General features: G+C 40.6%; 2 protein-coding genes across 8 annotated transcripts in view; one reads left to right on the top strand and one right to left on the bottom strand.

The window, feature by feature from the left end:
• The window catches only part of gfra4a (GDNF family receptor alpha 4a), a 100,978-nt gene extending 95,828 nt beyond the window's left edge, over positions 1-5,150 (top strand). For all 5 annotated transcript variants that reach the window (XM_061796111.1, XM_061796112.1, XM_061796115.1 and 2 more), the window contains 2 exons: positions 2,240-2,385; positions 3,876-5,150. In XM_061796111.1, the coding sequence (XP_061652095.1) occupies positions 2,240-2,385; positions 3,876-4,019 (290 nt within the window). In that variant the 3' untranslated portion in view covers positions 4,020-5,150. The remainder of the gene's footprint in view (positions 1-2,239; positions 2,386-3,875) is intronic.
• A 4,824-nt stretch (positions 5,151-9,974) lies between these two features.
• atrn (attractin) overlaps positions 9,975-26,857 on the bottom strand; it is a 49,108-nt gene continuing 32,225 nt past the window's right edge. Inside the window, exons 26-29 of one of the 3 annotated variants that reach the window (XM_061796110.1) lie at positions 21,445-21,523; positions 15,123-15,230; positions 10,447-10,561; positions 9,975-10,141 (exon numbers count right to left, since the gene is read on the bottom strand). In XM_061796110.1, coding sequence (XP_061652094.1) covers positions 10,017-10,141; positions 10,447-10,561; positions 15,123-15,230; positions 21,445-21,523 — 427 coding nt within the window. In that variant the 3' untranslated portion in view covers positions 9,975-10,016. Of the gene's footprint in view, positions 10,142-10,446; positions 10,562-15,122; positions 15,231-21,444; positions 21,524-26,857 lie in introns of those variants that run through there. The other 2 variants (XR_009791634.1, XR_009791635.1) reach the window with 2 other exon arrangements.

The following is a 26,857-nucleotide window of genomic DNA, read 5'->3' as shown; positions in this document are numbered from 1 at the left end:
GATTATTTTTAAGTATTAAAAACATTGGACAAAAGTACAAAAATGTTGGGAAAAATATAAAAATATTTAAAAAATCTAGAAAATACCCAGAGATGCAAAAAGTACAGTGTCAATTCTGCAAATATTTGATTAAAAAATATTTCTTAAAAATAGAAATATATTAGAAAAAAGTATAAACAAAATACAAAATATTATATTTATTTTTAGAACTACAAAAATATTAGACAAATATACAAAAATGCGAGAAGTATGACAAATATACAATAATTATTCAAAGAAATACAAAGGTATTAGGGACATGACAAAAAGATTAGAAAAACTACAATGCATGTGACGTCGTCGTGCGGTTGGACGTTTTCTCGCTTTCTCCGTTTGTTGCGGCACAAAAACGAAATTGGGAGGAGCAGAAAAACGACCGCGTCCCCTCCGAGTCGCGAATGACGCTAGCCGGCACAACGAAGGCGGCACATCCAAGCCAAATTCACGCGCGGGATCCCGAAGGACGTTCCGCGGTGACGCGCCGACGTACGCCGCCGCTCCGGCGCCTTTTGATCAAAGTGACTCCGGTGGCACGTAATTAGCGTCGAGTGGGCCGTTAGCCGCGGGAAGATGAACGCGCAGGCGGATCTGAATTGATCGTGTGATCTTCAGTCGTTTGGTGTTCAACGAAACATCTCGATGGAAGGAAAGCGCACACTTTCCACACTTTTAATGACATTTTTCCTCGGTGAAGTGAAACATAAACGTTGACCCTCAATGAACTTTGTTTTCAGACTGAACAGAAACAAGGCACTCCAACGGCACCAGGACGTTTTGGGCCGCGATTCACCTTTTGCTTAATGGCCACTTAGTGGCCCCCCGCCCCCGTGGCTTTTTCAATGAATGCTGCACTGAATGTCATCTCCGTTGATTTACCTGTAAACTGTAACATGTAAATGGGATCTATATTTATAAATATTTTGTCAAATATTATCTGGAAAGAACACAACTCGCTTAGCCACGGTCAAGTTTATTTTAATCAGTGATGCAAAAGACAAACCTTAACGAGTAACCTTTTAACCCATTCATCCGAGCGAGCACTGCCCCAGACAAAAAAAATAAATAGATATGTATTTTTGAAAATGCTGGAATACAAAAAAATAAATACATTAAATGAAATAAAAAAGGACAAAAGTACATTATATTTGGTCGTAATACACCATACTGGACAAAAACAAAAAAAAAAGCATATGTTATGAAAATCTATAATACACAAATGAAAGATACAGAAAATATTAGAAGAACTATCCCATTACTGTAAAAGGATATGACATTTGACAAAGCATTAGATGGAAAATATGAAAGTTTTAGAAAACAAATACACAAACGTATAACAAACTATAAGACAAAAGATTTGAAGAGAAGGCAAAAATATGAGATGAAAAATGCTATGAAAGGAGCCAACATTTCCAAGCATAAAGGTATTCAAATGAAAATACTAAATAAAGTAAAAATAAAAATATTATACAAAAATGTTGGATGAAAACTAAACTAATAAATATTAGAAAAAGAATGCTAAACTATTTGATATACAATTATTCGATGGGAAAGAAATGTGCTTAAAAGTGGATAAATATTAGATACGTCTTTCTAATATTTGAATAATTGTGGGTTTTTCTTCACATTTTTGGGAGTATTTGACATCATAGTTTTTTTTTACATCATTTCTTTTTCTAATAAGTGTGTTTTTCATGGAATATTTTCAGATTCCTTTGGCCGAATATTTGTACTTTACTTTTTGTTTCATTCATTGTTCGTCCAGTATTTTTGTGCTGTCATCAATCCTAGCATTTGTAAATGTATATAATATATATGTTTATTTCTGTGGACAATTTTTTCCTTTTTTGTCTAATATTTTAATATGCTTTTGTAATAAGTGTGGATTTTTATCTTTTGAAACGTTCATTTTACTGTTGCGCAATTTTAATTTCAGATTTCCCTCCCCCAATATCTTTTATTTCCATCGTATTTTTTGTCAATACTTATTTTGTCATTTTCTATCGTCAGTATTACTCACATTTTGCACTTTTCTAATGTACCCACATTTTATTTATGATGTTTGTTTTGGAGCTCTTGAGTGCTAACACAATTTGTGTTATTAACGTATTATTAGTCGAGTATTAGTACAATTTCCAATGAAATATGAAATATGAATAAATCAAAATAACGTTTTTGTTGTTTTGTTTTTTTGTCGTTTCAGAGAAGGCGATCTCGGCGTTCGGCAACAGCTCGGACGTGAAAACGGGCGGCGGAATCCCGAGCCCGGCCGCTACCCGGGCCACCGGCGTTCCGGGCGTTTCCGTGGAAACGGCGCAAAACATCCTGAGGGCGGAGATCCCAACTCAGGTGAGCGGAAGCGACCGTTGTCTCGCGACGTCTCAAACCGACGTCCCGTAATGCTTTGCTGCGCAATCGATGGTGACGCGATACGGGAAAATAAGAGCAGCGGTCGAGTCGAAACATTAGGTACACTTGCTCACACGAAATGATGCAATCATTCGCCACGGCGGAAGACCAAAACAGTCGAGAACTCTTTGGATGGAAAAATACGCTAATAGTAGTCCAAAAATGTAATGCGAAAACTCAAATGTGACGGACACGATGAAAAGCATTTGAAAAGACAGCTTGCTAAAATTACTAAAAGAACGTACAGTGCAAGAAAGATTGGTTAAAAAAATCTAAATACAAAAATAATAAATAATAAAATGCAGGCAGACCAAAAATGTATTTGAAATATAATACAAAAACTTGACACTAAAAACAAAAAGCAGGTACAAAAATATGATATCAGAAAAAATGTAGTAGGGTAAAGTAGGGTTTCAAACAGGGGTAGGGTTTCTAATTAAGGTTTCAAATTAGCGTTAAAAGAGAGTTTTCGGGTTTCAAAACAGAGTTTTCAAATTAGGGTTAGGGTTTCAAAATTGGGGTAGGGCTTCAAATTAGCATTAAAAGAGAGTTTTAGGGTTTCAAAAGTGTTAGGTTTTCAAATTAGGGTTTGAAAATAGGGGTAGGGTTGCAAAGTAGGCTTTCAAAACAGGGTTAGGGTTTCAAAATGGGGTTAGGGTTTCAAATTAGGCTTAGCGTTTCGAAGTTGGGTGTCAAACTAGAGTTAGTGTTTCAAAATGGGGGCGAAGATGGCTGGGATGGGCTCCAGCACGCCCGCGACCGGCGTGAGGAGAAGCGGAATGGAAGATGAATGAACAAATGAATGAATGACTGGTTGGCACAGAATCCCAAATGGGTCAATCCAGAAAATGCTGACTTTGTGTCATGCGGGTCCGCGTGGCCAACACAAATCACAGAAAGTCGTCATGTACTCTGGGTTTGCGCTTTATTTGCATGAGCTACATTACAGAGCTAGAATCTTCTGCAAATGATTCATAATGGAATAGAAAGAAGCGGAATGATACACATCGATTTAGTCACAAATTATTGGAATGTTTTACCGAGAAGCCTGGAAAATGTCCGGGAATTTTGAAATCTCAAATGTTTAGGACCCCTGCAGATGAATACATTTCAAATCTATACTCACAAATGAAATATATTGAAAAAATGAAATGCACTAATGTTAATACAAACATTTCAGATGAAAACTACAAAAATATCTTTGATGAAAATATAAATTATGAAGAAAAAATACAAAATAAAATAAATATCTATAAAATGAGACAAGAATGAAGATTTTTTAAATGACAAAAATTGCTAGATATTAAGATATTTATATTGATAATTCCAAAAATAATTTTGAAAAATACCCAAAAATCTATGTATATTAGAGCAAAACGTGATGAAAGTGCATGTGATGTTGTTTTTGCTTTGCGCGATTGCTGTTGAAGGTGAACGGCAACGAGCGACTTTGGGACGACTCGACGCCGCCCTCGTCGCCCGACCTCTTCGAGCGCAACGCCGGAGCGACGCCCGTCCGCCCCGTCCCGCCGCTCGCCACCTGCTGGCTCTTCCTCCTCCTCGGCCGCCGCTAGGGGGCGCCGCCTCGCTCGACGCGGACAACGTCGGCAATCGTGACTCGACACTTTTTCTACGAGCCGCAACATTTCTCGCTTCACCAGCCACGGGAGGACCGTCAGATAAAGAAATTTTATTGAAAACAAATGATATTATTTTTGCCGTCGTCGTGGAAAGATGCTTGACGCCGGTTAGCGCCCGTCGCTAACAGCTCATGTTGTGTTGTCGTTATTGTCGTGTTGCGGCAAAGAACCTTTTATGGGCACTTTTTAACGGACAAAAAGCCAAGAGTTTGTGTTCGTGTGGGTGCTATGAGAAACGTTTTGTGTTCTTCACGTGCTCAGCCATCCTTCCTTCCTTCCTTTCCTTGGCTTCCTTCCTCCCACGTGTAAAAAAAAATAAGAAAAACATTTTTGCGCTTCGGGTTATTGCGAAACTACAGGAATGTTCAAAGATGGAAACTTTCCATGAGAATTTATGGGAACAAAGTGGTTCAACCAGGAATTGACCAAATTAAAGGTTGCTTCTATGTCAGTGTAATCGTGCCTAAAACAAGCAGATTTCATGCAAGTGCAGAGGTAAAAAAAAAAAATAATAATTCAGTTGCAAGTGTGTTGCTTGCTCAATTTTATTATTTTTTTTTTGCAGTGAGCTAAAATGTGTGTTTGCCCTCGCATGTGGGCAAGGAGAGCTCTCCATTTTGGATGGATGTCTGCTCGATTATGATCCTTTTCCATGACATAAGCATCAACTCCCAATTAATTCCCATGGAATGTTTCCAATTTGGAATATTTCAAGATTCCCCGGCTTGCCAGAATTTTTGCAACCCTAACCAGCACTGCTGGAGCCATCTCCGAGACGAGAGCTAGCTCGTTAGCCCGTTAGCATCACGACTTCACGGAAGCGAAAGACTTCTTAAGTGTTGCTCTCCCAACACTACTGTCACTCTTTCACCCCACTTAATTGTGTTTTTGTTTTGGACCATTCAAATAAACTTTACTGCTGCTGCCGGTTTTAAAGTAGGTTGCCATGACAACCAGGGGATGATTGACAGCTGAGGGGACAAAAAAACTATGTGAAGACTCTCTTCTTCTTCTTCTCGTGTTGTTCAACACTTTCACTCAATAAAAGTGGAAGGTCCAACTTCACACAGACTGCCGTCATTTGTCCAAATGCTCGCTTGCACTCTGGAGCTAGCAAATAGTTTTACAATCCACTCGATCATTGAATATTATTTTGCATTAAAGCTTATTGCAAAATCTTTTTTTTTCCCCCCGAATTGGTTTATGTAATAGTAGTAGTTTACTTTAGAATGGATTTATGTCATTATCAGAGGTGGGTCGTGATGCGCTACATTTACCCCGTTACATTTACTCAAGTAACATTTTGGATAAAGTGTACTTGTCAGAGTACTTTAAATGCACCATACGTTTGACTTTTACTTGATTAGCCGGTACATGCTGCTCGCTACTTTTATTTATCCATTATTGCATACGCGATCTGTTTTTCAACTCCATCTTTGACTTGCGCATAGGGCGCCATTGCATCAATCCAACGTGATCACTAGTGTCATCTGACTCCAATTCACCAATCAGACAGCACAAGGCAGTCACATGACCCCACACAACACCTTTGCGGGCCAATCAAAGTGACTCATTTCGGGGGGGGGGGGGGGAACAGCTGCGCGAGGGTTTACTTTAAAAGACTCCAGAAAAACAAGTTTTTAGTCTCACCTCTGCGCAAACGTGGATATTTCAGCCCACTTCTAACTTGAGAAAACACCTTGCCATAAGTTCCAGATGTTGGCAACATCGTATTATTTCTTTGCATTTTTCACATTTTGTTTTAGTATTGATAGTATCAAATGAAGTGGCTACGGAGGTTCAATGTTTTGCTACACGAATGGCTAATTATGTGTTTGTGTGTCATTAAAAAAAAAGACCAAAAAATGCATTTCTTTTTTTTATTTTCACGTAATCAGTCCAAAACATTTTATCTTCGTCGTCTTCTTTATGTACACCCAGTAAATTACAGGATCTCTAGTTCACTTTTACATTAGCATAGCAGCGTAGCTTAGCTCACTTGGCTTTACGTCTTTATTTACAAAAGATTAACTAATTAATAAACGCTGACTTTTTACTATTTTTTTTTAAAGGCGCATAAATTACTCTGTTTAAAAGCATTCAACAAAATGTCATTCACAATACTTTCCCATTATGTACAAAAGACATTAATTATACATATGAACAAGCTCGTACATTTTAATGCCGCTAGATGAAGACCAACCAAAAGGGGGCGACGTAAATCAGCTGCTTGAACCAGTGTGTTACCATTTAAATACTTTTTTATAGTTCATATTATAGAGAGCAAAGAACGCAGCCAGTGTTTTTCACTAAAAATGTCAAGATTATCACAACTCGTTGAGTATTTGCTGTACAAGGACACTGGCCTCCCGAAAAAACAACCAAAATCCAACCCAATTTGTTTTTCGCTTTTCACTGCTTCAAATTGTTGCCATTTCTTAACATTGTGGATTACGCTTTACAAAAAAGCAAAGTTAAATGTTTGCGCTGACAGGATTTGATGTTAGCATTTGTATACAGCCAGTCGCTAACGTCAACGTTCCCGTTTTCTTGCGTAATGTTGAGGTCTGAAAATTGAACCGCAATGCATGAATAACTACGTAAAGTTAGTGGTAAAAACAATTATTTTTTTTAAAAATGCAAAAATAAAAATCGATTTTAAATGATTCAGTTGAGAGTGGACAGACTACATTTTACATTATATCATCAACAATCGTTTTTCTTGCGTGAAGGGACCTCTGAAAAACTTAAAATTCAATCCTCAATTTTTTACGAGTGTTAAAACAGTCAAATTTTTTTTCAAAAAAACCACAATGGTTTAACTTTGTCATTGATATTTTAGCATTCTATTGATGACTTTCGTCCTTGAATTGGAATGCACTTCTGACACCTTTGACTTGGCTTGAAATATTACACTGGGGAACAATTTGATTTGTTTTTTTTCTGAGTTAAATTGTTATGCCGATTAAAACTAAAATTGGCAAACCGATTCCAAAATTGCAGTCAGTTTTTTTCTCGCACGTCACGGCTTCATCTCCACCGATTAGCTGTCGTAAGACTTGCCAGCTGATTACTGATTGGACTCATCTACAGCTACGTGGCAACTTGATGTCAAGTATTAGAAAATTTGGATTCAATATATATGTATATATATATATTTTTTTTCCCCCTTTTTTTACGGTCATAAACTATCCACAGGGAAACGTTCAAGCATCCCTGATAGCGTAAGAATGTTTTCTTTGCTCTTTTTTTTTTTTTTTTTACATCAGGATTAACACTGTATGAGACAAAGAAAAAATTGCCAAATGAAATATTTGTCATGTAGGCCAAAATATGGATTCAACATATTTTGTTGTTCCTTTGTCGCTAAATCTCCATAGTTAAACTTCCAAGCATTCCTGGATATCAAATTTGATTTTTGTTCTTTGTGTTCTTTGTTTCACGTTGGGATTTACGCTGTATAACAAACACACAACAAAAAAACCCTTGCAAGTTAAAAAATTTGTCAAGTATGATAAAGTTTGGATTGGGCTAGTTATTATTTTTTAATACTTCCAAGCATTCCCAATGGTTTAAAAAAAATCCAGATGGCAAAAAACAGCAAAAACAAGACAGATAATTAAAAAATTTTTTTCTATAATTAAACACTTTCAAGTGTTCTGACCTTTTTCCCCAAACACTTCTAATCCAACCTTTAGCTCAATGAGGCCTTCAGGGCAAACTCCATTATTTTTATTATTACCGCTGTATGTTATGATTCTTTTTCCCCCCCCTATTTACTGGTTTTCTCCGAGGGTGAAAAGTTAATAACGTCGGTGTTTGGTCTCGTGTTCGTTTGAGTCCGACTCCCGCAGCCGATGTTTGTGTGTGCAAGCAGATAAGGACGTTGGCAGATAAAAGGGTGGGGGACACACCAGCAAAAAGAAACATGCTTTGTAGTGTTTTACATCACTTATGGTTTGCTTATTAAATAGACGACAAGGTAATAAAAATGTAAAAAAAAAAAATGCAGGTATGTATATAAAAAAAAAAAAAAAAAAAAAAGGTTACTGCTTTTTAAAAACGTTAAGCAAATTTTGGGTGAAATGCAGGAAACAAATGGGACACGCTAAAGTTTAAGATGAGAGTATCCAACAAAATGTTTGTCAGCTTTTTGGGTGAATTTGTTTTTTTAATGATTAAAAGCGACATTGAAGAGTTGGCTGGCGAGCGAAGTAACGGTAGCGTTATCGTGTTTTCTGTTTGTTTTTAAACGGTAAATTGAGAACAAAGGACTTTAGCGTACGAAGGTGGATCAAGCGGGGAAAAAAACTGGACACCTCGTCATCGCTAAAATAAAAAATTGGAGATATCCGACAAAAAAAAGTTGAACGATTAATAACCGAAGTTCAACCGTTGACTGGTGAGCGAAGCGGGGAAACAAAGCAGCGGGACGGATGACGACGACGTCCCCTTTCATCAATTTCGTGTTCAATTGTTTCCATTTTTAAAAACAACATTCAAGTGTTCAAAGTGGGAGAAACAAAGGAAGCGATGTTGACGTTCGAATGTTTTCTGCTTGTTATTAAACGTTAAAAATTGACAACATATTCCGGCCTTTAGTGATTTTCACTCTTACAAAGTGCTCTCATACACAGAAATCTTGTTTCTTATGCTAGCGGGCAGCAAAGAAACAAAACACAATAATAAATATTTTACAAAATTCGAAAAGCCAACAAAAAAAATATATTCGCAGCTTTTGTGTAATGTTTTTCCCCCCCAACGATTTGGAAGTCAAGTCGAGTCACAAATGAACAATTTCAGCATTTCACACCACATTCCCAAATTCTGTTTCCCAGTTTTTTGTGTAAAATTCACATTTTTGTTTTACAAACACCTTCTAAGAGCGAACTGGTGCGTGAAGCTGGAAGATAGCAAACGGCGTCAAAAGCGAGCAACGTTTCAGCAGTCGGACGCGTAATTCCGAGTACAGTCGAGAAGTACTCGAAGTGCTAACGTTTCCCCCAAAAAGACGCTCCCTGAAGTCTCATGGACGTCAAAACAGTTTGTTAGCTAGTTCCGTCCAGCCGTCTCATCCTTGTGCAGCAGCAAAAAAAAAAAAAAAAAAAAAAAACTAAAACACTAAAACATACTTTGTTTCTTGAGCTAAGTGTAAACAAACAAAAAAGCCATTTCAGCATATTGACAGTGTTTCACACACGTAATGTTGGCCAAATAATAAATGGTCAAATTTGTGTTTTTAAGGGGGAATTAGTTGGAATCACATTCAATAAAATCCGTGTTGTTCTTCTCAGTTCACAAAAAACAACATTCAAAAGTCACAAATGAACAAATTCAGCATTCAAACCGTTTTCGCACACAAATCCAACAAAAATGTGTAAAATTTCAAGAGAAGACGCGGAGCTAGCTGAAATCACATTAGATGCTAAAATTTTGTTTTCCCCCAGTTAAAAACAAACAATGGTCAAGAGCTAACTGCTAGCTAATATTTACGACACTCCCCAAAAGACGCCAGATGGACCTGGACCAATAAGAGCTGGTTAATCGCCACAGTTACCACTACCGGAGACGGAATTTGCCGGAAACCCTTCCGTTCGGTCCATGAGATGGCCAGGCATCAGTCCTCCAGATGTCTACAATTAGAAACCATCGGACTCTTGAGGAAGCTTGTAAGAAGGTTCTGGGGTTCCTCAGGGATCCTACTTGGGACTCAGTCATGTCTTTTTGGCTAAAACAATTCCTGCCAACTAAGCCAACCGTCACTAAACAACAAGCCAAGTCTTGGATGGGATGAGATGAAAATCTCTTCTAGCAGCATGAAAGTGGGGTCAAACGTTTCTATTCGTGCATCCCAGCATGCACCTCTTCCAGGTGGAAGTCTCTGAAGAAGGGAGGAGGCGGGCGGGGTTTGGCGGGTGGGCCGGTCAGAGGTCAGATGCAGGTGGAAGGCTGAGCGCTGGGCTGCTGCTTGCGGCTCCTCAGGCCTCCGGACTTCTCCTTGAAGCCCAAACACATCTGCTGGGAAACGTCCACCAGAGCGCTCGCCACCGCCAGACCTGAGCAATCGAACGCTGATGTCGATCAAACAGCAGCAACTGGACGTGAATGAGAAATCTCGTACAAGCAGATGTGAACGGAAATCAATTACTCGAGATGTGCCTTGAGATACAAGTTTAGTTTGTTCCCTGCCCGTGCTTGAGACTCAAATCATCTTTCCCTTTTGAAATGAATAGTAATGGCATCAATCTGTTCCAGCAAACCCCACCCACACACAAATAAATTGTAGTTTTTGTTTACTTCAAATCAATGAAGCGATGGGCAAGAGGAGGTGTGGAGTGTGTGCCAAGTGTCGTTACGTTACCCGACTGTCCCGGTGGCGGAATTCCTCCGCTGCCTCTCGGTAGACGAACAAAGATGGAAAGAACGGCCGCTTTGTTTCCGAAACACGGCTCCAAAGCTATGGGCTTGGGAACGCACTGGAGACAAAACCAAAAACAAAAAAACAACAACAACAACAGCATTACTATTATTATTCATATTCACAGCGTGGCTCCAAGAACATTATAGGAAGGCAATTGAGTTAACACCCACGTAGTCACGCTTCAGCTTTGGCAAAATTGCGCATTTTTGTGGGGGAACCTAAAATCCGATGTTCGCTGAAAAGGTCAAAGCAATTCAAGAATCACTTTCGCGCCAAACACAAACCTAAACATACGTGCGCACACGCAAAGACACACAAACATGTAAAGCCACACACACACACACACACGTGTCCATGCCCGAACATAAACACAAATGCGCACACACAGGAGCAGGTAATGTTATTCAGAGTTTGACCTATTTCGCACTTTCACACAGTCTCTCTTTGCTGATGTTTACTTTTACCAGCAGCTGTGACAAGCGTGTGCGTGTGTGTGTGCGCGATTGTGGTTAATGCGTTTGGTTGAGTGCGTTTGTTTTATCTGTGCTGCCTGAGGCCAGCAGTAAAGAAAGGATCAACTTGTTGTGCCAATGAATTATTCAACCACTTGCATTTGTATATTATATATATATATATATGTTTGTACATTTCTGAAAATGCCCCAGCGGTGAAACAAACCCCCCCAAAATGTACAATTTCATATGCTTTTTTCCCTCCTCTGTCTTATATTGTGTGTACTCTTGTTCTCGTAGCAGGCCTTCCTCCCGCTCACTTATTTTCTCGGTCGCTCACTCTGTCGCTCAGTATCAGGATGAAGAGAAATTTGCTCACTCGTTCACTCATTTATACTTGTTCCCTCTCACTCACTCTCGTTGGTTCTTTCCCCACTCACAATTTCCCTGACTGTATCCATGATTCACTCTTTCATCCTTCACTCACTATTTCACTCATTTTCACTCATTCCTTCTCACTCGTGCTTTTCAATCACTGACTATTTTCCACCCACTCTCATTCATTCAGTCACTTTCTCGATCACACTTTCTCAGTCACCCAGTCATTCTTTCACAGGCGCGCGCGCGCGCACACACAGTCGCAGTTTCTTTTGAATTGCTCCCATGAATGTCGTGTTTCCCTCAGCCCTTTTTTTTTCTCCTCTCACAAGAAATGCTTCTTCTTTGCTCTTCCATCGCATAGAAGTCCGCCCGTCGCCTTCCCCAGCACAACAACACGCAGCAAGCAGACTTATTATCTTTCCAGCGCAGGCAGAGCGACGCATCCTACTTCAATTAAGCTGCAGTTAGTTGCCTCTCCTCACGCGCGCGCGCGCGCACACGCCGCGCGTCTTTCATCGCTCGCCGCTCGAAACGAGCATAGGGAATGGCGATGAGCCTTCATCGCGCGATGTCTCTTCAGTTTGTCAACACGCATAAATGAGCATGGAAGAAGGGGGGGGGGAAAAAAAAAAAAAAAAAAAAAAAACAACTGTCAGCTTGTTTAGCTGGAAGCAATTACAATCCTTAATTGGAGTTTGATTTGCTCAGCAAAGCCAGATCAAAGATAAGGACATGATGATTCATCAATTATTCATTTATGGTCAATTTGTTTAGTTAAGTGCAATTTAATCTAGATGTCGGTTGTTGATACAAACAGCTCGGTTAAATACAAATGTTTGGTGGTTTAAAGCCTAAACTGTATCCCAATTGAGTTAATATACTGAAGCAAAATAGGATGTACACATAAAGACAGTATTTGCACACTTAATGTTGGTTAAGGTACTAGCTATTGCTAAAAACAACCTCAAAGCGCAACACACCCGCAAATAAGTTCCACTAAAATGCTGTTGTCCTGCGAAAAATAGCACTCTACAACATTGGATTTTAAAAACATACAGTCATAACATCATTAAATACAACGCTAAGAATGAATCCGTTTTTGCAACTTTTTTAACTTCACCTTCGCTGAAATCTCCACAATTATTTCCAGCACGGTTGCTTTAGGCTTTCATGCAATGGACAGCATCCGCTTCTCTTTCTCAGCACTCACGTTTCATTAAATGAGCCAAGGTTAGAAAAAAAGAATACCAAAACAAAATATAACAAAATATGGAAAAATGCTGTGTTTTCACAAGGTAACCAACGTTAAAGGAAGATGTCCGGATGGTGAGAAGTTCGCTGCCGCCATCTATGGGTGGAGTGTCTCAAGCTCACACAAAAGTCACAATTTGATATCACGTCATTATTTGTTTTATATAATTACAAAATATATCAATAAATAAATCCAATTCCTTATAATTCATTCTTAATTTTCCCTGTCGTCACAAAGTCACAGTTTTTCTGGAAAGCACATTTTTGGCTGGCCATGCAGTGCAGCACCCGCACTCTTATTAACCTCTTTGTTCCCAAAGTCCTGATCCATCTTTTCAATTTTCTGCCCCAAATGATTGAAACACAAATGATTGAAAACTGTCTGTTTGTTTGTTTCAAGTTAGTCAGAGATACTGTACGTGATTGCTGCAACTCTTTTCAGCCTGTTACGCACATTTGATGACACCGCACGCTACGACGTAATGAATTACATTTTACAGTTTGTATTTGCATTTGCTTTCCGCTCTGCTGTCTGCAACCAGGTCGAACATCTGTTCTTAATTGCCTCATCTGGGTAGTTAAAGGTTAAATCAAAAACATTTTTGGGGAACGGCTCGAAACCCGAAAAACTCGTAAGTTGGGGCACGCGTAAGTAAAGGCAGCATTATCATGCTAACTCGGGGCTTAATTCCAATTAAAAACATCAATTGGTCAACAATCAAACATTGTTTTAATCAATTGTTGCAACGGGTGAAACGTGCCGCTTGCGTCAGCTCTAGAAGCTTCTGCCGCCACTAGTGGACCGCGACTTAAGGCCACCGACAACTTTTAATAAACGTGAGCTGGCGCGGCGTGGCGTCGCTTTTTAAACGGCAGCGTGGCGGCGTCCTGATAAACGAGCGGCGAAACAACGCCGGCGAGCCTCCGAGAAGCTCAATCTGAGCCGCCGCGCAGATAGGGCGGACGGACAGACGGACGGCGTGCGGCCCGACGTGGGGAAGAAGGGCGGGCGGACGGGAGGATCTAAATTGGATCGCGGCTGGCGGGAGAGCGGGAGAAAGAAAAGGAGAGCGGAGGCGGGGGGAGAAGAAAAGTCAAAGCGCAGATGGAGGAGGCGGAGGAAGACCGGCCTGATAGCGCCGGCGAGCTGCTGTTTTGACTTGGAGAAATAAATACACACACACACATGCAGAGTGCAGATAAGGCCCACACACAAGAGCAGACATCACATGATAAGATCAGCAAAGGGTCAGTAAATTAGAGGGAAACGCCGTGTCAAGTAAACATGGCTGACACCGGGCTGCAAGCGACGACACACACTAAAGTAAAAGGAGCAAAATGCTTGCTTCAAACCCAAACGGTGTCTTTCCAGGTATTGCTGCTTGAGACCTTTTTTTTGTGGGTCCACTCATGCTTACCAAATTTCCTGTTGCCCAGTGAACCTGGCTTTAGGGGGCTGCATTTTGGTGGCTAAATTCTAGAGGGTGTAACAACAAAAGGGCTGTTTCAACCTAAAATGACTCAAAATGTCTTTTCGGGCGTGCCTTCTTGAAACTTTTTTGTGGGTTAAAACATGACAGACACACCTACTAAATTTCATAATGATAAAAGAAACTGGCATCTGGGGTCTTTTTTGGGGGGTCAAATGGTACAGAGTAACCGATATGCGTCTTTTCGGGCATGGCTTCTTGACATTTTTTGGTGGGTCTACACATGATGGACATCCCTACCAAAATTCACATTCCAAAGTCAAATTGCCTTTAGTGGCTAAATTTATCATAAAAAAATGGATGGTAGTACAGACTTAGAGCGAAAATAACGGCCTGAAACTAAAATGGCAGGCCTCCTGTGTTTTTTCACTCATGACAGACATGCCCACCAAACTGTTTTTTGGGGCACGGACTTCCCGTGTCTTTCAGCTTGGCTTCATGAGACTTTTTGGTGGGTCTCCACCTTTAAAAATCTTCCAAGTCGACACGCTGAATGTACTTAATTCCGCCATTTCCTCAGCCGATCTGCTCCACATCGGCAGGGCGGCTACAAGCAAACTCGCTTTTCTGTGTCTGTTCCGCAAAATTCCCTGGACAATCCAACTTTCTCCACATCCGCTTTACCAAACAACATCTGCTGCGGAACATTTTTGCTTTGTAGCACGAAACGGAAGCAGCACGTGGCACAAACAAACAACATCATCGTCATTTTTTTTGTTGTTTTTTTCTCCTGACTTGCTTTCGAGCCTTTGGATGAACTCGCACTGACAACCGGTTATGCAAGTCATCCTCTAACAAATTCCGCTAATTTACACTTCTTGATGGCAACTTATCTTCAAGATCATAAGCAACTTCAAACAAAGGACGTACAAGAGAAATAAACGATGGATCGAAATCGTCCACAATAAAAAAAAATAAAAATGTCCTCGGGACACTGCTACAACGTACTTGTCGTAAAATTACAGTCATGCGACGGTTGCTTGCCAATTGATCATAAAAAACAAACAACGTGGAGAAAAATAATCCAAAGGTCAGAGCTCACTTTGATGTTTCCTCCAATCAGGTCTGGCGGCTCCTCGTCCGTCTCCATGGCGACGTTGATGGTGGCGAAAGGCCGGCTGGCCATCTGCTGCATCTCCCTCAGCAGTTGCTATGGCGACAGAGAAGGTCGTCGATGGTTAGCCACAGGCGCTAGTGGCTAACATAAACACTCAGGTGATGTCACAACTGCACCAAATTAAACAAGGATGTAATCAGTACAAACGAGTCGCTTAAAACTATGAACAATGAATTAACTTTACAGCTCCATTTTGCTTTTTTGCACCTTAGAACGGGAAATGGAACTCATTGCAACATCGGATGGAAAAGGACAATAGTTCCCATGGTCCAAACCATGCAACAGTCCTCACAAAGTGCCTAGTTATTGGGTAAAGTTCTTGTGGTCAAAATAAGACCTAAAGCATTTTAACCTAAAGTTCCAGGAACTTTCAGTTTTTCAAGTAGTTCCTGGAAGTTAAAGGTTCCAATCAGATATGTTCTGCGCAGTCCCAAATGTTTCTGGACCTGTCGAAACCACTGCTCCCCCTCTATAAAGGTCTTCTTTTTTGCTCCAATAAAATGACACCAGGACTCACTTGAGAATATAGTTCTCAAACTTCCAGGAACCTTTAGTTCTTGGTGCATGTACAGTAGTTCCTGGAACTAAAAGCTTGGTTTCTGACATATGACGAGTGCACGCCCAACATTCCTGGATCTCCCAAGAATACTGACCCCTAGCCCAGTAGATTACCCCGGAACTACATTTAGACAGTTTTCCCCTGGTCTAAACGCACCAACGTTCCTAGTTGCATTCCTGCAATCAAAATAAGCCAACATGCTGAATTCTCCTCCTAAACTTCCAGGGCCCTTTCGTTTTTAATACATGAACAGTTCCTGAAACTATTCGATTCCAATCCGACATGCAGTCCAAAAGGTTCCTGGACCTCTTAAAAGGAAGACCTTGTCTTTTGTCCCTGGAACTAAATTTAGACAACAGTTGCTGTAGTCCAAACACTCAACAGTGCTCCAAAAGTTCCTGTTGCGGAGGAAAAAGCCAATAAAAATCTTTATCTACAGCTGACAAAACCCCTCCTGGATGTGCGCACCTTTATCCAGATTTGCGTTGAAATGTACTTCCTCTTTGCTTAAGTGTTTTTTTTTTTTGGGTGGTCTTTAATTGAATCTCAGCTGCCTGTCAGTCAAAAACTGATAAGACTTTCCCGCATGTCGGGAGCTAGCTGCTAGCTTATCTGCTAGCCTCAACGTGGAGGTGGCGAGAAGGAAAACCTCATCCCGCCTCGTGGACCAGGGATTTTGGAGGAAGGTTCCATGTGAGTGAAGGGTGGCTGCTGATAAGTTTAACGAAGCACGAGGCCAGCAAGCAGTTATCGACAAAATATTTTATCGACGGAACGTGTTCGCGTGTCATCCCTCAATCACGGAACAGCCACACGTTCACTAAACCTGATGCATAAAAACACCTGGTTGGAATCTTTTAGCTCCAGGAATGACTGTAAACGGAACAGAAACCTTCAGTAGTACCGCAACTTCCGAGTAGGGACGGGCCAGTACCGATACCGGTATTGGGCAGAGACTTGCCTTAATTTCAAGGTATCAGGTACTCGTGAAGGCTGTCGATATCAGCCACAGATAGTGCAGGTAAAACACCAAAAGATCTGTCATTACGGCCTCCTTGCCAGTAGTTGGCGCTACACTGTGGCAGTTTAACGCATCTGTGTATCAGAAGGAAAGAAATGTACGTATGTATTAAAAGTACTAGTAGTATCTCTACCTGCATCAGTGACAACTCAAGAGTGAACACTTGTACTAGTATCGATCTGAAAAAAACTGGTATTGAACATCCTCACGCGTGACCCGGGTTTTTCGAGATACGAGCAGTCACTTGGCTGATTTTTGTCTTAAGTTGCGAGCAAAATTATGAGGGAGAGGAGCAAACGTCCCACGAGAGGTTGAAACAAAAATGAAAACAACTAAACCTTGTGTATTTAACCAAATGACATAACTTCTGAAAGTCCGCTAGCTTAATGCTAACACACAATGTACATGTAGACAGAAAATATAACTTAGTTGTGAAACTCTTCTTGGTGTATTATGTTTGTTTGTATTATTTGGCCCCCTGGTGGCCAGAAGGAGCAAAATGTCAATGGACAAAGGATGAGAACAGGGTACACAGTGTCTACCTTCTTTACAGTCTACTTGTTTTTGATTATGTGATTACTATATTTTTTTATGAAGTAAAATACTGTAGAGCGCTATTTCGAATTAAAAAAAAGTTACAAACACTCTTGTTTGTGTTTTATGAGGGGCTGGAATGGATTAATGCCATTTTCATTTTCATTCAATTTTTGTTTTGAGTTACTTACGAGCGTGGTTCCGGAATAAAGTCGTATCTCAAGGCACCGCAGTACAAGCTCCTGGAACGTGAGGCAGGAATGCACTTTTATGGTTTATTTTGACTACTATAGGCACGTTACCCCAGAACCAGGAACCATTGAAACTATTGTTTAAATTTAGTTGCAAGGTAATTTTGCCATCGTCAAGAAGATCCTGTTAGAGGGGCAGTACTATCAAAGAGGCCGAGGAACCATTAGGGCTGTGCTGAACACATCCAACAGGAACCTTTAAGTTCCAGGAACTACAGGTACCATGAAGTAAAACATTCCTGAAACCTTAGGTGGAAATACAGCTTTGTCTGATTTTGCCCACAGAAATTTTAACTGGACCTTTGGAGGTCTAAACTGCGTTCCGGGTTAATCTATCGGGGCTGAAGACACCGGGTTGGGGGCTTGTGCTTTTGACAGGTCCACGAACTTCCGCACTGCACATATTTCATTCAGACCTTTCATTTCCAGGAACTACAAGTAGGCCTACAAAAGACTGAAAAAAGGACCTGGATCTTAAGGTCAAAGTCTGGTTTGGTGCTGCTACAAAAGAGGACAAACTCCGACTGCAACGGACAATCAAAACTGCTGAAAGGATTGTCGGTACCCCCCTACCCACCCTTGAGGACTTGCACGCTGCCAGAACTAAGACAAGGGCGTGCAAAATCCTCTCGGACCCTCCCCACCCCGGTCACCAGCTCTTCCAGCTCCTTCCCTCAGGTAGGCGCTACCGATCAATGCAAACTAGAACTAGTAGACGTTCCAACAGCTTCTTCCCTCTTGCAATCAACTTCTTAAACAGCTAGCTTATAATTCCATTACAACAAGCTGGCATTTTTTTGACGAGTTCGTTGTCACATTTCTGTGGGGCCAATTATGTATTACTCGTGCACTCGCTGTAGTTGTCTCGCCGTGCTGCACTATTTGCATATACTGGCCACTCATGCCAGAGTAGCATCTGCTCCATTTGCACACTGATTGAGGAGTATCTAACATTTGCACAACCATTGTCCCAGATTATCGCACTACTCGTCACTTTAAACCGCATACACTCCTTGAAGTCTCAGCGCCCTTTGCACAACGGTCATTGCACCGGACTATTGCGATATTAGTCATTCGAACTGCTCTAAGTGCTAGAGGACTCTGCATCTTTTTGCACAATAGTTTTTTGTCAATGTCTTTATGTCTCCAAAGTGTTCTGTAAATTGGCTGTCTGTTGTACTAGAGCGGCTCCAACTACCGGAGACAAATTCCTTGTGTGTTTTGGACATACTTGGCAAATAAAGATGATTCTGAACAAACACGCTACGACAGTGGCGCTAACAAAAGATGCTAAGTGTAGCAGCTCGATGGCCAACGCGCGAACTTTTTGAAACACAAAAAACCTTAAAACAAAACCGACGTTGCTCAATGCTGACAACCCTTTGTCGCCATCAAGGCTAAAATAAGATCAAATAAGATATAGATAATCCTCTTGCTGTAAAGAACCTCGCGATGATGATGGGGTCACCAGAGGGTGATGGAATGGCGGATTACAAGCAACACGAGCCACTGGAACGTGTCCAAACGCTAATGATGCGCTACATACTCTACAGTAAGGAAGCGAGATTAGCAGGATTAAGATGCATCGCGGGAGCCGTGAGATACAAAAAGACACCCGTTCACACACGCCGCAAGCTAACATACATGCTAACAGACGCGCGTCAAAGTCAAAGTGGTATAGGCTTGGGTACCGGTTAACGCAAAGGGCTTTCAGTTTCATACACACTTATGAAATAACAAATTTGCTCAAAATATTTGGGGCACATCATCTCCTCATCGTCATTCCATAGCTTGTTTTCGCAAATGCTCCGGTTTGGTCACGCGCGCAAAAGTGACCTTTGAATTACTATGTTCAAAAAAAAAAAACAAAAAAAGTAATTTCCAGAGTTCCAGGTGTGATTAAAAAAAACTAAACAATAGGAACAAAAAATGTTAGCTGCAGCTGAGTAAGAAGTGGCGGTGGTTTCTCCCTTCTCTTTTTTTAATTTATTTTTTAAGAATACCAGCTATTTTTAGAACAGGCCCAATGGCTACTCATGTGGAACTTGTGGGCTACCTGGTGCTCGCTGATGACACCTGAAAATGCTCGGCAAATAAACAATTACAAATATTTGAAAGAGAGAAAAAAAATGGAAAAAAAACATGTGTCCTTTGACTGGCTGGCAACAAGTTCAGGGTGGAATCTGCCTCTCGCCCAAAGCCAGCCGGGATAGGCTCCGGCACACCCGCGACCCTCCTGAGAATAAGGGCTTCAGAGGACGGAAAGATAACATTCAGTGGTGCCTTGAGTTTTGGGAGATGCGACGTTTAGCCATTTTGGGGCAGTGACTCAACTCACTTCACAACAAGCGACAGTTTGGCAGATAGTGAAGTATTCTTCAAGAGCCGACAAGAGTATTTGGGGTTGGTTCAGCCCCTCCCCCCCCCAAAAACAAAAAATATTTTTTTAAAAAAATTAATCCGCCAACAGATGAATTCACGAGGGCCAAACTGCAAATATGCGTGGTTCACTGTATATTCTTTATCCTCTGCAAAAAACGACTAACATTAATACTGCAGATTATTGAGTCACAATAGATGAGTGAAACTCTTCTTCTGTTTATCTGCATGACTATATTGTACTGCCGCCTGGTGGCCTAGTCACACACATCAGAAGGAGCCGCATGTTTTAGAAAGTCACTAATTCAAAAACTCATTACACAAATTAAACTTGCATCTCAAGGCCCTGCTGACTAGTGTGCAAATCCATGTAGTAGAAATGTACTCATTAAATTTGAATGAAAACAGCTTCTACTGCTTTATAAGTACCACCAAATATGGTCAAAAAATGTTTATTAAATGAAAAAAAAAAATGGAATTGCCCACTTAAAAAATGATGACGATTTTTAGTTTGCTAATGTTTTTAAATTTGGGCAGAATGGTGGCCAAACACATTTCTCTGCAGGTTATCCTGAACGAGGCCTGGATGGGCGAGGGGGTGACGGAAAGAGGCGAGCTGGAGAGAGGAAGGTGACCTCCGAGAGGCTCTTCAGCCAGCTCGCCGCGCCGCCGAGTGGACAAACACAAGTTCATGACACGCCGCGTGCGAGTGGATGCCTCGCCCTCTCCACATGCAACACTCAAAAACAAAAGAAAACAACACAAAAATGCCAGGAAAAAACAACGAGAGGACAGCTAACGTGCTGACTGACGCGCACACAGTTTGAGGTTTACAAAACCGTCGGGTTCATTTAATACGAAACCGTTGTTGATGTTTAGAAAAAAACATTACAAAAAGTAGTTAATGATGCTTACAAAAACAAGTACATGTAAGGTCTAAAGAAGACCAACTTGTTTATGAAATTGTGTATTAGGTTGGTAGAAGACAAAATTGTCTTTGCCGTTTGCAAAACGTTTATGTTGGGTTAGTAGAAGAGTCTTTGATGCCTTCAAAAACTATTATGTTAGGTTGTTAGAAGACGAGATTGTCTGATGTTTATGCAAACGTGTATATTTGGTTGGTAGAAGAGTAACTTCTCTGATGTTTGCAAAAAAAACTAGTCTCTGGTTTAAAAACATGAGGTCGGTAACTTGGATGTAAACAAAAAGCATGTAAATTAGTTGGGTGAAAAACTAATTGTCTTTGATGATGACGAAAACTTGTTAGGTTGGGAGAGGACTAAATTATCTTTGACTGGGGATGGTAGAAGACTGAAAATGGTGGTCATCGTTTACAAGACGGTTACCGCTGGAGGTAACAAATTTGTCGTAGGAGCACCTCGGTAGTCACAAGAAAATATGACAAACTGTAAAAACGGCAAAGAAACTAGAAGGCCGCCTTTCATTTTGTCACGCGGCAACAAGAGAGGAAAACCGACGGCAGCCGGAATTAGCGGGACAAACCTCTCGTCTCCGAGACGCCCAGCAGCTCTGCTTGATCTTCCAAACCACGGCGGCCACCAGCAGCAGAGACAGAAAGCAGCTGGGGACACGCAGGAAGTCGCGTCAGAAACAGCAATCAAACGCACAGACAGACCAAAGAACCACAATTATGAGGCCATTCGGCCCAACTGGAACGAAAGAAGAAAGTTACTTCCGGAAAAGACAACAGCGATGGAGGAAAATAAGAATAATGTAAAGTGGACTGAATGTGAAGCCGACTGACAGAAAATAATGTGACACATAAAATTCTAGACAATCTAATTCATTACGCAAATCAAATCATTTGTTAGCTAATAATTGAAAATGTAAAAAAAAAAAAAAGGAAATACTGTAAACGAATGAAATTATTAATGATCTAATTTAACTATTTTAAAAAGATCTAATGAAACTGAACTTAATGAATAAAATTTAATTAAATTAAAACTAAATGAAATAAGCAATTAAATAAGTTAACATCTTTATTCAAAGTACAACCAATCAAAAAATAAATTAAAAATTAATTTAAAAAATATAAATGATATGAAATCTTGGGGTCTTGTTCACGAGTGAGGGAAGAATGGAACGGGAGATGGACAGGCGGATCGGTGCGTTGTGGTAAAGAAGGAGCTAAACCGAAAGGCGAAGCTCTCGATTTACCGGTCGATCTCCGTTCCTACTCTCACCTAAGGTCACGAGATTCCGGATATGAGCGGCCGAAATTAGTTTCCTCCGCGGGGTGTCCGGGCTCCCCCTTAGAGATAGGGTGAAAAGCTCGGTCATCCGGGAGGATCTCAGAGTAGAGCCGCTGCTCCTCTGCATCGAGAGGAGCCAGATGAGGTGATTCGGATGCCTCCCGGACGCCTCCCCGGTGAGGTGTTCCGGGCACGTCCCACCGGGAGGAGACCCCGAGGACGACCCAGGACACCCTGGAGAGACTACATCCTTCGGCTGGCCTGGGAACGCCTCGGGATCCCCCCGGAAGAGCTGGATGAAGTGGCTGGGGAGAGGGAAGTCTGGGCGTCCCTGCTAAAGCTACTGCCCCCGCGACCCGACCTCGGATAAGCGGTAGGAAATGGATGGATGGATGAATCTATTAAATCAAACAACCTTTCAAAAATGTACAATACATCCTGGAGAAAATAAACAATAGAAAATCAATAAATTCTATACATAAAATTGATATTTTAAATCAAAGATATTAAACAAACAAGTATTTTTTTAAACTCCGGAGTAATAAATAAAACTAAACAAAATGAATAAATAGTTAGGATCACAAACTAAAAATAAAAATCTTGAATAAAATCTTCAATAAATAAATTTTCTTAAAAATGCACATTTTCGGCACATTATGAATCGCAAACGCAACACATTTGACATGCAGAAGAACTTTCACATTGACAATGTTGATGTCACTTATTGCCACGCAAACTCCAGGGCAATGAGGACAAACGTATCCATGCATCAGGCACAAAAAAAAAAAAAAAAAAGATGAACATCATTTTGCACTTTTACACAAAATCCCAGAGGAAGTCTGATCGGTGACGACGACACATCGTGACACCTTCTGTGTCAGCAACACACACATGCACACGCACACACACGCAGCACGCATGTCAGGCCACCATGTCCAATACTCCAAAACCTAGATACATTTCCATTTTGATGATACCACCTTTATTGCACAAATAAATTCACTCAGCTCTGACACATCAGAAGCGACGACATTTTTTGGCAATCCCAAGCTCATTGAGCGAGCGTCACACCTTTTTGATGATTACCTGTCAACCTCTCGCCCGCTCGCCATGTTCTGTCTCACACCGTGTACAACTTCAGCGAGGGGAGGAAAAAAAATTGAATTTCCACGTTTCAATTGGATGCATTGGCGGGAAGAATAATTTAAGAAGCAACTCTAAAAAAATGTTTACAAAAACACGTATGTTGAGTTCAAAGACTACAACGCCTTTGCTGTTTACGAAAGACAAGTTCATTAATGACCCAATTGTTGTTAATATTGTCCAAAACGTCTTACAGTAACAAGACTCGACATTGTCTTTGATATTTACTAAAACACTGTTGCACTAAATTCAAGACTACGGCGTCAGTGATGCATACAAAAACACTACCTTTGTGACTAAGTCCTCATAAAGTTTACAAAAGCCAGTGAATTGGGTCCATTACACACTAAATCGTCTTTGTTTTTTTTGTTTTTTTAAAAAAAAAGTAAGTTATCTTGTTTACAAATGCCTGGATATTTGATTTATTGAAGACTGAATCATCTTTGGTGTCTATAAAAACGTGTGTTGGGTTGATCAAAGACTTAAGAACCTTTGATGAATTGGGTTCATTGAACACTGAATCGTCATTGCTGTTTATGAATTCACGCTTGCAAGGATTGCAGAAGTCTGTAAATTATATGAAAATTGGGTTTACGAAACACTAAATCGCCTTTGATGTTGACGCAAATTGCTTAGGTATATAACTGTAAATAATCTCGTTCATAAAAATGCGTAAACTAAGCTGTCTTCGCTGTTACATATTGAAGACTGAATTGTCTTTGTGTACAAAAACAATTTTGTTAGGTACATTGAAACCATATTTTCCAAAGACATACATCAGATTACTAAGGACTAAAACATCGTTGATGTTTACAGAAAAATGTCAAAATGTATGTAAATCGTGTTTAACGAGGTCAAAACGGGATCGTCTTTCGGGTTGTGCTAAATTGAAGCCTCTAATCACCTAATGTTTACAAAAACAGAAAGATTAACAGAAATAAATTCAAGATTTACAAAAGCAATTACATTAAAAACTTTTATCTTTGATGTTTACAAAACCATGCACTTCCAATAAATTGAAGAATACATATTATATTTTAGAGAGAGGAAAGTATTGCGGGGGCAAGAAGCCTGTCGGGATGAGCTGACAGCGGGAAAACAGCCACGAGGCAAACGGCAACACGGCCGCGAGAGCTGAATACGGAAAACCCGCCAGACTAAAATCAAATCAGCAAGGCACTTCTCTCTCCTTTTCGTCTCCTCCTTTCGGCTGGTCACAAGATGGTGGCAAAACATCCATCCATCCATTTTCCGTACCGCTTACGCTCACGCGGCTCGCGGGCGTGCTGCAGCCTATCCCAGCTGACTCTGGGCAAGAGGCGAGGCACACACTGAACAGGTTGCCAGCTAATCGCATGTTACTAGATAAATACTGATTGCGTACTGCTCAAGATGATGTGCGTTTTGGTGCAGCCCACCTACCAAATGCAAAAAAAATCCCACCTGCCCGCCTGTCGCAAAGTGTTTCATTGGTGCATCTTCTCGCTGCTGTTTACCTAGGACAGCTTCCCCTCTAAGCGCCCTCTCGCACCACTAATTAGCCTGGCGTCGCCGTGACACCTGACAGGACGGGAGGGGCTTTGTCAACCCGCCAACTGCCATTTGACTTGAAATAATAAATTAATTAATTAATGCATAAACTTTTTAAGATAAATTACTTTAGAGGGGAAAGGAAGACGGCCAATGGAGAAAAAGAAATGTCTGACATAAAAGCATTTCTCTGACGATGAGACTGGAAACATCTGTGGTTACGAAAACATGTTTCGTTCAAACAATACTAAATAATGATCGATGTTTACGAAAACATATAGGTTTGGTTCGTAGTAGAGCAATTTTACCAATTTTTTTTTAATTATTTATTTTTCCTACTAACATGCATTTTATTCTCATTTATGAGGGATGGACTTCGATCCTTAAACTCCATATGTTTGCACTGAGTTAATGGCATAATTTTGGTGTGGAGAATTTGAGACAGCAAAATGCTAAATGTGAAACGGTTAGCAATGACGATTAGCACTAGCGCACTAGCTGCCGTTCAGCGCACTCATAAATCATGTTATATGTTCATTACACATCTGACAGTGTCTTCAAAATTACTGACAGGCGCTCCTCTGTCATTTATGGCAACACCGCGTCCGTCTACAATGAATGTCTGTGTGAAACATTGGTTCCGGCAGCGCAAACGTGATTGCGGCCAGAACCTTTTTGTGTGTGTGTCCTGGCGGCGCTTCGAGAAAGAAATTTTGCGTCAACCTATTTTTGACGTCGACTTAGCAGAGTTATTCTATTTTTTTCAACGGTTACAAAAACACGTATGTTGGGTTCATTGAAAGCTAACTTAAACTTCAATGTTCACGAAATGTCATGCCAGGTTTATACAACATTTGATACTTGACAGGAAAACGTACGTCAAATTTGGAGACGACTAAATTGCCCCCCACCCCCACCAAAAAAACAAAAAACAAACGCATGTTAATTTGGTTAAAGATGCTAAATTGTCTTCAATGTTAACGAAACCCAAACATTAGGTTAGTTGAAGATAAATTTTCTGTTAATGTTTACAAAAACACTGTTAGGTTTGTACAACACTAAATGTCAAAGTTGACAAAACAACTTGTTTGTGATGTGGACAAAAACCTGCACGTTAGCCTCATAGGACACGGAATTGTATTCAACATTTACTAAAAACAGTACGGTACGATAGATAATTGTGTAAAAGTGTACAATTCTACATAATGTTTAATGTTTATGAAACTACACGTTAGGTTAGATAAACACTAAATTGTCTTTTGATGTTAACACGATAGGGTTACCGTCTTTACCGTCTTATTAGCTTTTTTAGAACCGGCATCAAATCCCCCAAAAATAATGTTCATCAGTTTGAACATTAAATATATCGTCTTTGTAGTGTATTCAATTAAATATAGGATGAAAAGGATTTTTAAATCATTGTATTCTCTTTGTATTTACATTTCATTGGAATTGACGGAGGTTTCTGACATGCTAGCTTGCTAACTATCTGGGTGAGCTCAGCATTGATGTTGCGCGCAAAAAGCTATCCTGAGCTGTTAGCGATGTTTTTGTTGTTAAGTGAATGAAATAATAATGTTATCAGTGCACAGCTAAACTTGTTCTCAAACAGCTACTACGTGTGTTAAAGAGTTGCGCGCACACACAGAAGTGCGCTATAGAACGGCACTGGGCTTCCCACCGGGACGGCGTCGTAGTAAAAATACCCCCACCGAGTCTCCCGGAACCAAGCACAGCGCACCTGTTTTTTTTATTTTTATTTTATATATATATATATATATATATATATATATATAAATGGCAGCCGCAGTGCGCCACGACAAGTTTCAGAAGAAGAAATAAGAATTTTCTGGAACATCAGGTCTCACCGCGGGATAAAGTTCGAAGGAATAAACACAGCGGGAGGAGCAAAGACAAACACTCACACTTCACCTGACTGCTAATTACCAAAACTACTACCAAGACAACACAAACGCAGGCTGCTGGAAAGCGCACTTTCAAACCTGAACTTGAAAGCTTAACACAGGCTT

This window comes from Phyllopteryx taeniolatus, chromosome 13 (genome assembly GCF_024500385.1).
Source record: "Phyllopteryx taeniolatus isolate TA_2022b chromosome 13, UOR_Ptae_1.2, whole genome shotgun sequence".
Taxonomy (NCBI): domain Eukaryota; kingdom Metazoa; phylum Chordata; class Actinopteri; order Syngnathiformes; family Syngnathidae; genus Phyllopteryx; species Phyllopteryx taeniolatus.
The sequence above is the reverse complement of the archived record's forward strand: the minus strand, read 5'-3'. Positions and strand labels throughout refer to the sequence as shown.